Source organism: Dromaius novaehollandiae, chromosome 2 (genome assembly GCF_036370855.1).
Source record: "Dromaius novaehollandiae isolate bDroNov1 chromosome 2, bDroNov1.hap1, whole genome shotgun sequence".
In the NCBI taxonomy this organism is placed as follows: domain Eukaryota; kingdom Metazoa; phylum Chordata; class Aves; order Casuariiformes; family Dromaiidae; genus Dromaius; species Dromaius novaehollandiae.
Window position 1 is genome coordinate 19,188,680 of NC_088099.1, and position 13,944 is coordinate 19,202,623.

Below are 13,944 nucleotides of genomic sequence, written 5' to 3' on the forward strand. Positions count from 1 at the left end.
AGCTAAAATAGATTTACTATTGTAATTTGTCTTTCTAATAGAAAATAGAACTATTCAAACTACCTTTAAAAAGAGAATATGGATTTGAATGGTTTATTATGAAAAGAAAATTAGGCCCATGTGCTCAAAAGCATCCACTGGAATATGGCCAAGCCTAGCTGCCTCACTGAGAAGTCTGATGGCCAACATCACTAGGGAAAACATGAATGTAGCATCGAACATCTCAGATGCCTGAAAGCTGTTTACAGACTGATGGGAACTTAGCAGGCAGGAATCAAAACAGGTTTAGGGATAGATTGCAAAGAAATACAGAGGTCTATGCACAAAGGGCAAATGTAATTATAATTTCTAAACAAACTTCGAATATGAAATCGCTCAATCTGCATATACAGACACAGATATGTGACTGCTGTTGTATTTTTGTGTCTCGGGGTAATGTCTGAGGAATTACTCCAGCTGCTTGAGAAACTCTATAGGGTCGGAATGAAACTGAACAAGGAAAAAATAGAGTTTTAATACCAAGAAAACTTTCCTAGTGATGATGATTAGTAAACTTTGTTTTGGTATTCCTAGGACAGTGCTGAAAACGTGGCCATCTGGGTAATGTAAACACGGAAAAGTAATCAAGGTCTAACAGAAGGAAAGGTTTGCAGGGAGACAAAATAACTGAAAGGTTCAACTGGGCTCACAGGGCAAAGGAGGACATCAATTATGACCTCTTTGGGAACATGGGGCTGCAGACTGTCTAGCCATGCAAGGAACTGAGATGGAGTACAATCTCCTACTGCACGGCCATGTAGGGGCAACTCAGCTCTGAAGTCCAATGGTGCGAGAAGAGGGGTTAAAAAGGGAGAACGGGACAGACTGCCATGAAGAAAAGAAACTGGCTCGGAAAAGCAGGCAGCGCCATAATTTTACCACCATAATTTCACCACCATAATCTGACCAGTGTTCCATGCTTGCCAGGAATGGGGCAGGTGGTCATGGGCTGTCACTGCACCCTTCTCCCTTCCTGCTTCGCATGGCCTTGCTCTGCAAAAGGTTGCAGGGAAAACTAGAAATGCATCCCCCGTAGAGAGCCTTGGCTGTTAGGAGAGTTGGAGGAACTGGAGTTATTTCCTGAAGGTGGCTGAACACTTTGCATTAGTGTAATAAAGGTTGCAGATGTATGAGGTAACTATGTTTTATCCTAACATGGGGATAAATCTGAACAGGCAAGATTTCAAAGGAACCTCATTTTCTTTTTGAAAAGAAACGTGGTTAAAGTTTAATGGTGAAACAGAGGAATAGAATAGCAGTCAATCTTGGTGATGAGTATATTATTAGTCAGAGAAAAAAATGGTGATTTGGAGCCAGAGAAATCTTCCTTTTGTCTAAAATTTCAAACGATGTTAGGAATAAGTTTGTTTGCTGTGGCAGCCACTTTTTCATAATTAACTTTGTAGACTAAAATCACACTGCAAATTTATTACAGGTGCAAGAATTAAACAGTCAGGCCGTTTGGAAAAAGGAAGAATTGGAATCATTAAAAATCTTATGATGCTGAAAAGTATGGCAAGCTATTGTTATGTTAAATGAACAGTGCTTTAATATACAGATGCTTCTATTTTGTTATTGCAATATTCAATCTACCACCATGTTTTATAGCTTAGTAAATTACCAGCTTATCTTTGGGCACGGCTGAAGCTGACAGGAAGGACCACTCTAAATGCTGTGAGCCCCAAAGGCCACTGCTGGCTTTCGCGGGAGCTGTGGCAGCCAAAGGAAGCCAAATGCCTTCCCCTCCACTGCCCGCAGGGTTTAAACAACCAGGAGGACCCAAGGTGGGCTCCCTGAACATGAAAATCCATCTAAAATGCATGTCTGCTCAAGGCCAGATATCTGGGCTCCATCAAGAGCGGGGAGGAAAAGGTCTCTCCAGGAGGCACTTTATCCCTGAGGCTTTGGCACCTATTTTCGACCAGGATGAGTTGTCTTCTGCAGATCTCTCTCTCTCTTTTTATTGACTATAAAAAGTGCATAGACTAACTCAGATTAAATTTTTATACTTTAGGTAATTAAAGTTAAGTGAGATGAATCCTGTCTCTAATGTCTAATTGCAAGCTATAGCTTTTCCTTCAATTATCTACAAAAAGAGCATACTGTGTCCCATCACATTTTTAAACACACTATAATGAGGTATATGTATTTGTAATATTTTCTTTAGCTACTGCTATTAAAATTTTAAAATTATTTGTTAATGTCAGGGGAAAAATTAGTATTTTAATGCTTATACACAACATACTAATATTTCCATCTTTTGCATTTTGAAAGATGCAATTTTATACTGCCTTTCTAATCTATCAAGACTCACAACTTGTTTTTTCCAAAGAAAACCGGGACAGTTATTACAATTTAATCCACGTGGTGCTGATAGTAATATTCTGGTTTTACAATCTTATCTGTGAATGAAAAACACTCCACTGAGTTCAGGAGGATTCTGTGGTGGTTAAAATGGTCAGGAGATATTGGGCATATGAAGGACTAGTCTCAAATGAGAAGTGTGTCTTTTGGTACAGTCTGCCCTCGAGCACTGTTCTTCTGGAAAATGGTTTTACTTTTATTTGAATGGAGTTACTTGAATTAGGTTGCTCCTGAAATAAGACTAACTTTTTCACTGTCTCCCTCCAGCTTCAAATACCAACAAACAATACTTTTCTACTTATTGTCTATTAGGTAATGCAAAGAAAGAATGTGTGAATCCATGAATTTCATTTTGAGTTTTCTTGGGTGGAAACAAAACCACTTCCTACTTACTCTATATGGTTAGAAGTATAACTAACGGATATTTTACACCACTAGAAGGAAAACGTGATTTCCATTATTCCTCAAATCTTTCCCTGGAAACCCCACTACAGAAGTCACCCACTGGATTACCTCTTGCAGATGACAGTCTTGAAAATTGTCTCTTAAGTAGCCTGGCTAGGGGGCAACAATTACTTGTCACAGCAATGGATGGAATTAAGAGATCATTCTCCATGGAGACAAAATCAAAATCTTTTGAAGGTTCTTTGTGAAATGGAGGTCTGCCAAGCTGCCTGCTTTGAGACAGAAGTTACTTTTTAATTTTGCTCTGTCTCATATCCAAGAACCTCCGTATTAGATTTCAGACACCTTTCAGACAAAAACTTTGTCAAAAGCATTTTTCTCTCAAGGATACTGGTGTAGTTTGCCATACTCCCTGCAAGTAACGGGTCTTGTACGCACAGGAAAATTGGTGTGCAAGAAGTTGGAGCAATGACTTATTGCCAGTTGCCGCCTGTGGTCAAGATCGCAGTACAGACACTGCGTGTGGTCCCAGCACAGGGGCACTCCCCTACCAAAGCCAAAAAGTAACCTCTCACCGACATACTCCTAGTGACCCCTCAAAGGATGAGGTCCCTCTAGGTATATCCAGCTGTCCACAATACAGACAAGCTCATATCCGAGCTGCCAGCAGACCCTCCTTTCGCAGTCAGTGGCTGTCTGAGCCATATTCCCAATGAAGCCAAGGGCAAGAGTCATTCTGCAGGTGGGGGGTGCCAGAAGCAGAGATCCTCTCTGTGCCTCTTGTCTCTCTACCTGGGTGAAGAGGTTCCCTATTCACAGATCAGACTGAATTGCCTCTCTGTTTTTGTTCTGTGGTTTCTTTTTAAAAGCTATGACTGGAGCTGTATTGCTGTTTCCCTGGTGAGCACTTCACAGTTGCTCCTGCTTAGGCAGGCTGCTAGCATGGGATGGGAAACAAGGAAAGCTGATACTGAGTACATGAGCATGGTCCTCGCTGGGTTGGATGAGACTGAACGATAGGAATAAATCACTATTTCTTTCCAATTATACTCAGCTTTTTTTTCATTCCCTGAACTGAAGATTGAGCCCATATGGCCCCCAATTAAACACCAAGTCTGTGGAAGAGCTGCAGGTCTCTTAAGCTACTTCTATACTATCGAATAAAAAAGCCAAGGATTGCTCTGTAACGTGAACTTAGCTAGTTCTCTACAGCTAAACTCTTTCCCCCTGCACCCTCCTCCTCCTCTGAATACAAAGACTTTGTCCATTTTGCCTGCTATGGATGATCCTTGCTCCATGCTACCCAGCTACTGCTGGATGCTAAGAGAGTGCTAGCAGGCCCAGTCAAAACCATGACAGGGATTAGGCTAAAATTAAATGAGACTTGACAAATCAATCAACTAAAATATTCTGGCAAGGTCTCTCTTTTTCAGCTACTTTCTCTGCACTGAGAAAGAGACCTGCTCAGCTGAACACTCACAACAGCCTAAAGCCGATGCACTGGGGCACAGGAGGTGGCCTTCATCATTGTGTTTGAAAAGACAGGCTAAAATAGTTTGTTAAGATTGCCATCTATCACTTTTACCCTTCTGGGCACCCATGCAGATGAAAGAACCACTGATGATATATTCGTGAATATATAAGATCAGATTAAGCCCTGAGGTAAGCAAGTGCACCTCAGTGGAACCATACCTGGGGCAAGACTGACATAAGCACTTATAATGTACTTAACCATCCCAAGTGAAACAGAATTAAACTGAAGCAGAGTGAAAGATATGTGACAGTCATACTGAACTGTCTGGGAAAGACTTGTGTAACAGGATCTTGCACGGCTGAAATAGTCACATAACCTACTTGAGGTACCTAATGTGGACTGCGTATGTCAGGAGGCTGATCTTCCTTTCTGGTCAATGCAGAGAAGTAGGTGAACCTCTCCTGAAGGTGATATAGAACATCTAAATTAAGGAATATTTAGGTTCCTAGTTTAGGTGCTCTGAGCTTCCCTCCAGAGGTGCTCCTCTTCATTGATTGTACAGACAGTGAGGCCCCTAGTTTAGGCACCTAATGCACTCCTAAGTTAGGAAGTGAACTAAATGGGAGAAATTGCGAATTACTCTTCCCTTCCCTTTTCCCCCACTGGCAGCTGAACCTACCATTGCATCAGATTGAGGCCAGATTCTGATTTCAGTAATATTGGTTACAACTGCAAAGTAACTTTATTCATTTATAGTAATGGACACGCTAGATTGATAGAAATGAAAAGAGAGTCTGTTTTGCGTTGTTGATTCTGATGTCTGGGAATTGCTGATATTGGCATCTTTGCTTCAGATTGAAACTCTCACCAGAAAAATCTCAATGTATCTAAACAAATACAATAACTTTAAAGCTTTGTTTACCATCATGTCACAGACAGAGCATGGGGAAATGACAGCATCTAGTTTATAGACCACTTGTTCCATGGCCATTGCCTCACAACAGCCTCCAAATGCTGTAGGGAGAAACAAGCATCAGACTGGGTAATCTAAAAGGAAGTAGAAGACCAGCATGACATGATAATATCCTTTGGGTAATTAAGGGTTAAAGGATCCTGTCTTCACTTAGCTTGGTTTTATAACTTCCCTAGAAGATGTGTTATTAAATATTTTATTGAAAAAGGGATTGGGAGAGGTACTGAACTGTAATTTCAAAATACTTTTAAAATCTAACAGATTTCAGATGCTACTGTGGATTCAGTAGTATATTTGATTTTGCAATGTTTGATTTGCTGAGGGAGCTTCTTCTTCCTTGCCATGAAAACACAATTATTAAAGCTCATTTCATTATTTTGAGACTGATAGCACAATTTGGCTCATTGTTTAACATTCCATTGCTATGAATACAATGAACTTCTCTCATGATTAATAGGATTTCTTATTTTAAATAATCATGCTGAACCTTATTTGCAAGACTTATAGCTTCCATATGAATAATGCATCTCTAGCTGTACAGCTAACTTTGGAGAGTTGCTACTCCTCTGTAAAATATTTTTCTCTCTGACTGATTTGGGGAAAATTGATCTGCAACGTGGAACCTGCAGTTCTGTGTCGCATCTCCAATTGCCAGGAAGGGCATCCTCAAAAAGATTTCCTCCCAAATATTTCTGATCATTTTTGAGGACACTCAGCTCTTCGCACTTGTAAAGAATGGAAACACAGTCTCTGAAAAAGTCAAAGAAGGTAGCCAGGTCCTTGAAGATGTTGTCATCTAACCTGGGCAGCATCCTGCTGAGGACCAGCAGTGAAAGAGCCTTTTCTGTCTGAGCCCACCCAGCTGTAGAGAGATTTAGGAGGAGACCATGAAGCCTTAAGGCAGCTCACAACCCCTTCTGTTTATAACCCTTCACTTTCCCGCTTTTCCTGCACACACTTTCTCCACTGTAAGTTAAAAGGAGTTTAAAGCCAAAATAATCCCCACAAGACAGACAGACAAAAGAATGGCTTCTGTATGGTTGTGCCAAGAGGAAGAAGCTCTGCATCTCCCCCATGCAGGCCGCTGTGATCTCCTCTGCACCCACTCCCCCTCACCTCAGCACTTCCCATGCGGTGCACGGCCAGTTGAGGCAGGCGCCTGCCACAAGCCCTGCTGTGCTGAAGGTTTTGCTCACAGGGAGAAACCCGTGATAAAGCCCAGCGCCCCACAATAGTCCACAGCAAACACATTGCTAACAGCTACTCTGCTGTACACACAGCATTTCGCTATTACTGTCTTCATGTGTGTTATTACCCTATTACTAAATAACTGCAGGAATGGTTTCACCTAGTAATATTTTGATTCACAGGGATTTTCTGTTCCACTAGAGTGACCTGAACGAGGACACTCCTGCCAGAAAGTTTAGCAGCCGGATTCTGAGCTCTCACTGTTTGATGTGGTCATCAGCAGAGCTTCTTAGCATTCATCTTAACGTTTATACTGATGTGAGAGCAAGAAATGATGTAAGTGAGAGCAAGAAAGTTGCAGTGGTTTGCAGAGCCTGCTGTTCCTGGACTTCTGCCACAGATAAGTACATAGCTTATCCCTCTATATATCAAGAAGCCAGCCCTTTTTCATTTTTTTATTGCCAGTGAATGAATAACAGAAATGAAGACAGTTGGCTACAAATTCCTGTTCAGCTATTCTCTTCATCATGGTTTAATTCATAAAAGCAAATGTAACCGATAGGAAAAAACAGAAACACATACATGTTCTGATGTGAAAGCAACCAGTCTGGGAATAGCTGCCATTCCTTTTTCTTTAACTTCTGGGAACATCTTGAAACGTGCAATCAACATAGCATACATGTTAGATATGGCACCACCTGGAGTCCACAGTAATATACTGTTACTTTTTCTATGCATTGTAATATCATTGCAGTACAAACGACAAGTCTTGCTACAGCTTTTCTAACTCTACCCAATTGCAAAAACATGGATTCTTCTTCCTGATGCTCCTCACAGCTAGGTTATAGAGTAATGGGATCTGCTACACCCAGGTAATGGTTTACATGGAAAGTCATACTGGTAAACATGACTGAGGTTTCCTTTCATCCCTCTTCTCTTGCCATGTCTCCCTTCACCCCCAACCTTATCTGCCCTGTGCTATCAACACGCAATCCCCACTCAGTCTCTGCTGCACCCTGCAAGCAGCCACCACTGCAAGGCAACTGCATAAGTGGCTTTTAAGTGCAACCTAATCTGGGCACTCCCAAACCAGAGAGGCGTTTTGCTCCCCATCTCTGAGTGAACCCACCTAGCCTGTGCTAACTGACACTATCATCTGGATAACCTGGAGCAGGGTGGCGGAAGACAAAAGAAAAGCAGTCATTCTACCAAATATTTTTTCTTTGTATTTGTCCTTGGATGAGAACTAGAGCAAAAGTTAGATTTCCCTAATACTATCCTTAAAAACACTGGCATACATTGACTTAAAAAAGCCATTTCAGGCATCAGATGCTAAACAGTATTTTATTTCCGTATTTCAATTATCAATGCTTAAATTAAAAAGGAGCTCTTTATTTTCTCTTTTGAGATTTTTACAAACTGAGCCTCTATGTCTACAATTGAACAATGTTTGGCTATACATTAATACTGCATGAGCACTATGGGAATATAATGCAGAACCTGAGGCAAAGTCTGAGTACTTTTATATATGTACACATATGCACACACATACATACATATAACCCACCAGTTTTATCCTGTGTATATACTGTATATAGTGCACATATGCAGACTATATATTGATTTTATATATTTTTATAGAAATAAAATGTGCTTTTATGTGTATATATATGTATGTATATACACATGTTGATTATGGTTTCAGATTTTTAAATGAATGGGTCAGACTGTGAGCTGAGGTAGTGTTGAACCAACTTAACTTTCATCCATTTAAAATGTCATGTCTGCTTGTGGCCAGGCTCTTCTCTGGTGTGAAGGGAATAAGACAGGCACTTCCAGAAGATGGTTCGGCTCATCCTAAGGTAATTTTTTGCAGTGGGGGGGTTGTCTTGCCCTGTGGAGGAGTCTATCCCTCTCCCTTGAGTACAAGAGAGTCTCTGCAAATAGCCCAGGGTAGGCACCCAATGCCTGGACAGCCAAAGTGGGCTGAGATGAATCCCACCCTGCAAAGAGATCAGGGTCGCTCTGCTGACAACAGTGATGCTAATGACTGACAGAGGATATACACTGGTAAATGTAGCATTCTCCTGCATTTTGTATGATCTGTATTTATCCCATAAAAAAATATATATGCTATTCCACAGCCCAGAGAAACCATGCTTTGCCTTTCATTTCAAATCAGTGTCCTAATCCTGCTTTTGCAGTGAGGCGGTCCTTGCTCTGGGCTTTCCCTGACCTCACTGCCTTGCTGTGAGTCAAAGCGAAAATGCCACAGTGAAACAAAACCACTGCTATGGGGGTCAAAGCAGACTGGGGATAATTTTCTTCCCCTGCCAAATACTTTGCAAGGCATGCACATATTTCTACCCCTCTTTTTACAAAAGAGGAAACAACGAATGGAGAGATCGTGAGGAATTGTTCAGATAGCTGTCCCCAAAAAATTCAGGTGCCACGAACAGCTAGCTAGGTGGCTGAACTAAGGTGTCAAGTTGAAGAAATTCAGCTTAACTATTTGGTCCAAAGTCATTAGCTCAGTGTCAGAAGACTCGAAACTGAAACACAATGTTTCCTCAGTATCATTTTTTTTTAAATCAGTGTTTACTACCTAGCCATTTAACCTTAAACTTATTAATGAGCCCACATTTTGCCTTTAGTTTTGCAGCTGTGTTTATGCTCACATTTAATTGTGGGCAACAAAACACACCTACGAAAATTGGAGATCCTAATCAGGCCATTATGGTTCATATGTATTGATACCGTGATTTCATTACAGAGAATGCAGAGAGTAAGAACCTTTTCTTTGCAACAGTAAGGTCTTCATTTGAAGCTGCAACGGATTTGAAATGAGAAGAGAGCATACCGATAATGATGATTTTGAATATTGCCTGAAAAAGCAGACCCTGCATACTAGCTATTGGTCCCTTAATAGAGTGAATTGGAAACATGTACTTTCCACAGACCAGAAATTATATAGAAAGAATGAATGAGACCAGGCAGCACTCCAAGAGGACAGCACAGACATGCCTGCTCGAAAACCGGTCCTACAGTGGATTGTGGCACAGAAGCTGTCTGCCTCCGCTTTGGCTGTCTCAGGGTCGATTTTACTGGCTCGCTAAACCGAGAGCTGGGAAGGTCGACTGTGCTGTGAGACGGAGGGGAGAAGAATCAGAGGATGGTATTTGTCTTTGTTTCTAGTTCAGGAAACACAAGCTCAGAAATGCCAAAAACGCACACCTTCTTCCCTCACCCTCCCAGGTTATTTCTGCTCCTGCTCTTCTCTACCTAGAGCACCAACATCATGACTAAATGAAGCAAGTTCCAGAATTTGACCCACTAAGTAAAATCCTGGCTCCACTGACGTCAGGGATGAACCCTTCACTGCCTTGGGAGGGACTAGACTTGTTCCTGCTGTATATACATTTTGTGACTCATGCTATCTCAGGTACAGTTTACCGAACCTTGGCAGATTTTGTGCTTGTAATGAGCCCTTCATCTGTGTGTGCTGCCTGTTCTTGAGCTAGAGACCTGGCTACGAACTGTGCCCGTCACTCGGGCTAAGCAGCAATCCAGTCCAGCTAGGCTATCCAAGTTGAGGCTTGCAATGTGAAAAACTGAAGACCAGCTGTACTGAGCCACGTTAGCGACTGTGGACAGCAACCAAACACTGCCCAGTCTGGAAAAACTCTGACTTAGGACCTGGTCTCATGATAGGTGTTTAGATGCTGCCCAGTGCGATGCAGGCCATGGTCTCAGTCAGGACCTCTAAGCACTGCAGTAAAAGCTATCAGAGCTTCTGCTCTTGGTCCTTTTTAGATAAGGGCTCATTAAGAAGTAATACAAATTCTTCTCTTTTTCTCCACTTCTGTGTAAAGGCAGAAAACTCCTGCATCACTTTACACACATGCATTCAGACGTGAGAATTAAATTGTGAATTTTTGATCTTCTGCACAGCATGAACTTTACTCATCGTGCACTTGGGGATTTAAACAACCTAGGCTACTAGCAATGAAGTCCCTTTGATTGATAGCCAGAACATCCTTTCTCTCTCCATCAGGTCAATGAACTTTCTTTCCAGAAGAGCTCCTTCCCCACTATCAGTCTGTTCTGTTTTGCCAAGCCAAGATGCTGTGCTCAATCCCAGTTCTTTCCAGTTTTTGGGGAGATGGGCCAAAATTTTTAGTAACAAAGTTCCAGAGTGAGATAGGACAAAAACAAAAGTATAAATCAAAGAGTATAAATCAAAAGACTAAGTGGAACGATTCAAAAAAAAAAAAGGAAAAGTCTCAACAACGTAGTGCTCAGAGTCAATGATTTCTCTAGTTAATCACACCCCCTTTTTGCCTTGCTGACTTGCCCTGCAGGAGCTAGATCTCTGACCCTTTAGGTACTCACAAAAACTAGCCACCCAAGTACTTCCACTGAGCTCAACAGGCCAACTCACATGTGTAAAGTTAAATATACAGCGTAGTGTTGGTGAGATCTTACCCATCCACTCAATTCACTTATAGGGATGCTATGTTTTTCCTCCTCACTCAAATTTCCCCTGCAGTGATGGAGAACATCGTTGTGTTTCCCTGCTCCATTATTAAGACTATATTCTATTTCATGTAATCTATAAAAAGCTAGGGGCAAAACAAAACTGCAAGGCAAATATCTCTTCTGATTATGTTTCCCATGTGCCATTACAGCTGTTCATAATGCAGCGCAATTTGCTCAGACACTCATATTCACATCTCTGAAGTTCATAAACATGCAATACGTTATATCAAAGAGGCCACTGGTGGTTATTTGCAAGTGTCCTCTTGAACATGCATATTTCATTATATTTACTCTTTAACTACAAGGGATTTCATAGCATAGTCTGAAAAATAAAGAAAGCTTGAAATATCATGTACCAGGTGAAAATATCCCATCGCCACAGCCCCCCGGCCAGCCAACCATCTCTCTCATTTTCCTTAGTGTGACATACTCCAAAAGTACAAACACAGGAGCAATTTCATAGGTGAACCTGAAATGTAGTAATGTCCATATTTAATGTTTTAATCTACAACACTAACATCTTTTTCCAACATTACATCACATAATAGCCACGATATACTCCATCTTGCACTGGGTAGAGTTCTGTTTTGTAATATTTGATAATTTTCCTTCTGATCTGATGTCAAACATCTAAAAGAAGAAATACTGAGAGCACTGGAGCTTCCATTTCCACACATTTCAGTGAAAAAACCCATGCCCACCTTTTCCAGGCTCAAAGCTTTACCCTCTATGCAAGACCTGCTGGCCAGAACCAGATGCTAGCCTTGCAAAAACCTGTGTGCATGTCCGCATTAATACACATTAATAGTCCCATTCATGATGACGAGACAGTTCATGAAGCTAAGCAGGGGCATAATAACGTTGCCTAGCCCCAAAGTCTGAAAAAGACACTTTAAATTCTGCATCTCTTTCCTGCAGAAGGCAATGGCTCTAACTGCTCTGACTATAGATTATACCTACTCCTCTACATAAATGTTACTGCTTATTCACCACAGTTTTCATTTTACATATTTATGCATGCAAAATACTGAAATATTTTTTCTGTACATTTAAAGGTGGGTTAGCAAAGCTAACATCATATATGATATGAGGAAATTTTAGAGAAGACAGCCTACAGGACAATGTTGAAAGTCTTCATGTAAATAATAAATATAACAAGCATTTAAAAATTAGATAATTATTTTCCAGAAACCTTAACATAAACGTATTCCTTCCTTCATTCAGCTACACCAGCTAATACTGTAGAGCACCATTGTAACACTATACTAAATAATATTAGCAAAAAAATCTGCTACTTACATATTAGTATTTGCTGCTGATGTCAGCCAGTCTGCTGCCAATCCAACCATGTCCAATCCAGTTGAAAGTTGATTAAAATATCTAGGATGCCCTGCACAAAATGGAAAATGTTATCAAAAGGCTGATGACACAGGATGAAATTATTCAGAGCTGAATGGTATATCCACCCCAGGATCTCTATACAGAAGGAAGTGCTTTCAAGGTATGAAACAAAGCAAGCAGCAATAAAAGCTTTTCTTGGAAAATACAGGATTTCTCCTCTTTCTCATTCCAAGCTAAGTAAAATTGGAGTAATTATGTAGAACACGGAATAATGAATTCCAGCATTCTCTATTATCCTTTCGATTTGCTTTGAAAATTAGTAGGACACTGCCTCACAAAAATAGCTGTTTGCCCCTGTTAGTGTGTCACATGTTGTCACTGAATGTGTTTTTGCCTGGCTAGGTTTGAAAGGCATGCACAAGACACCATCTGAAGAGCTTGCCAGCACATATAACATCAGTGATGAATGGCTAATGATTATAATAGACAGAGCAAAATGAGAAAATGGAACATTTTGGTGACTGCTTTGCACATGACTCAAAGGCTGATGATTGTACAAAGATGGCAGGGAAGGTGGCAGTACTTGTCATTTCTTCCCTGTCAGAGTGCAATTATAAATAGCATAGCTGCTTGTAATTGTGATTTTAAATAAACCCAATTAAAACAACATTGTTGCCACATCACAATGATGTACAAGAATATACTCAATGCGCTGATGGTCCATTTACAGGCTTAATCTAACTGGCTCCTGAATTTCTCTAAAATCCTGTCACAGATTTTTGTTAAAAATGTGCCAAGAGTCATTAAAAACAGGAATACAAACCATTAAAACTCTGTTTTCACTAGCAGCTCCTTGCAAGCCCCTGGTAAGTGGCATGATTGCCAGCAGGGATTGAGGAAGGTTAACAACCCCTTAAACGCCATCCGACTCAAAGGAAAGCATCTCTGCTTCAGAAACACCTGTCCTTACCCACAGGCTACATACTGTTACTGCCTTCACGGAAAACAAAAGATAGAGCAAGATGATGGAGGAAATGCAGAGCGAGAACCAAGAGAAAACTATCCTTAGTCTCTAGTGGCCTCTTATCAGGCGCGTACACATGGCTCGGAGAATTACACAGGGAGGACGGCTCCCCGGCTCCCCACCTTCCCCGCACAAAGGCAGCATAATCGGGCTTTGAGGGCAGGGGACAAGCGGGGGGGGGACAAAATCCAGCTCCCCGCGCTCGTCATCTGCAAAGAGGCCGACTGCGAGCAGGACGGGCCCCCTGCCTCCCACAGCGCTGCTGAGGACCGCGGCCGGAGCCTCCGAGGTGCTGCAGGGCGAGCAGGACCTGGCCCCCCGCCCCTGCCACAGCCCCCGATGCAATCCTGTGCCTGGTGCTCTTCTGCACCGCTGCTGAGGATGTGATTTTCTGGAGAGTTTTCCTTACTTATAGCTGGGGTTCAATAACCCAGCCAGGCTCCCAGCTGGATTTAGGTTCCTAAATTCAGACTCAAAGCAAGAGGAAACCTGGAGCTGAGAGCCGCTGTCGCATCTGGGCCACGGGAAGGCTCCAGGAGGCCAAGAAAAACGCTCATGCTGGAAACTTGCAGCCAAAAGCTGGGGAATAACAAAATT

At 41.7% G+C, this 13,944-nt stretch overlaps 1 protein-coding gene across 1 annotated transcript in view; it reads right to left on the bottom strand.

Moving 5' to 3' along the window:
- GAD2 (glutamate decarboxylase 2) overlaps nucleotides 1-13,944 on the bottom strand; it is a 39,359-nt gene that overhangs the window by 19,978 nt on the left and 5,437 nt on the right. The window contains exons 5-7 of the mRNA XM_064505894.1: nucleotides 12,282-12,372; nucleotides 11,339-11,451; nucleotides 7,026-7,141 (exon numbers count right to left, since the gene is read on the bottom strand). Coding sequence (XP_064361964.1) covers nucleotides 7,026-7,141; nucleotides 11,339-11,451; nucleotides 12,282-12,372 — 320 coding nt within the window. The remainder of the gene's footprint in view (nucleotides 1-7,025; nucleotides 7,142-11,338; nucleotides 11,452-12,281; nucleotides 12,373-13,944) is intronic.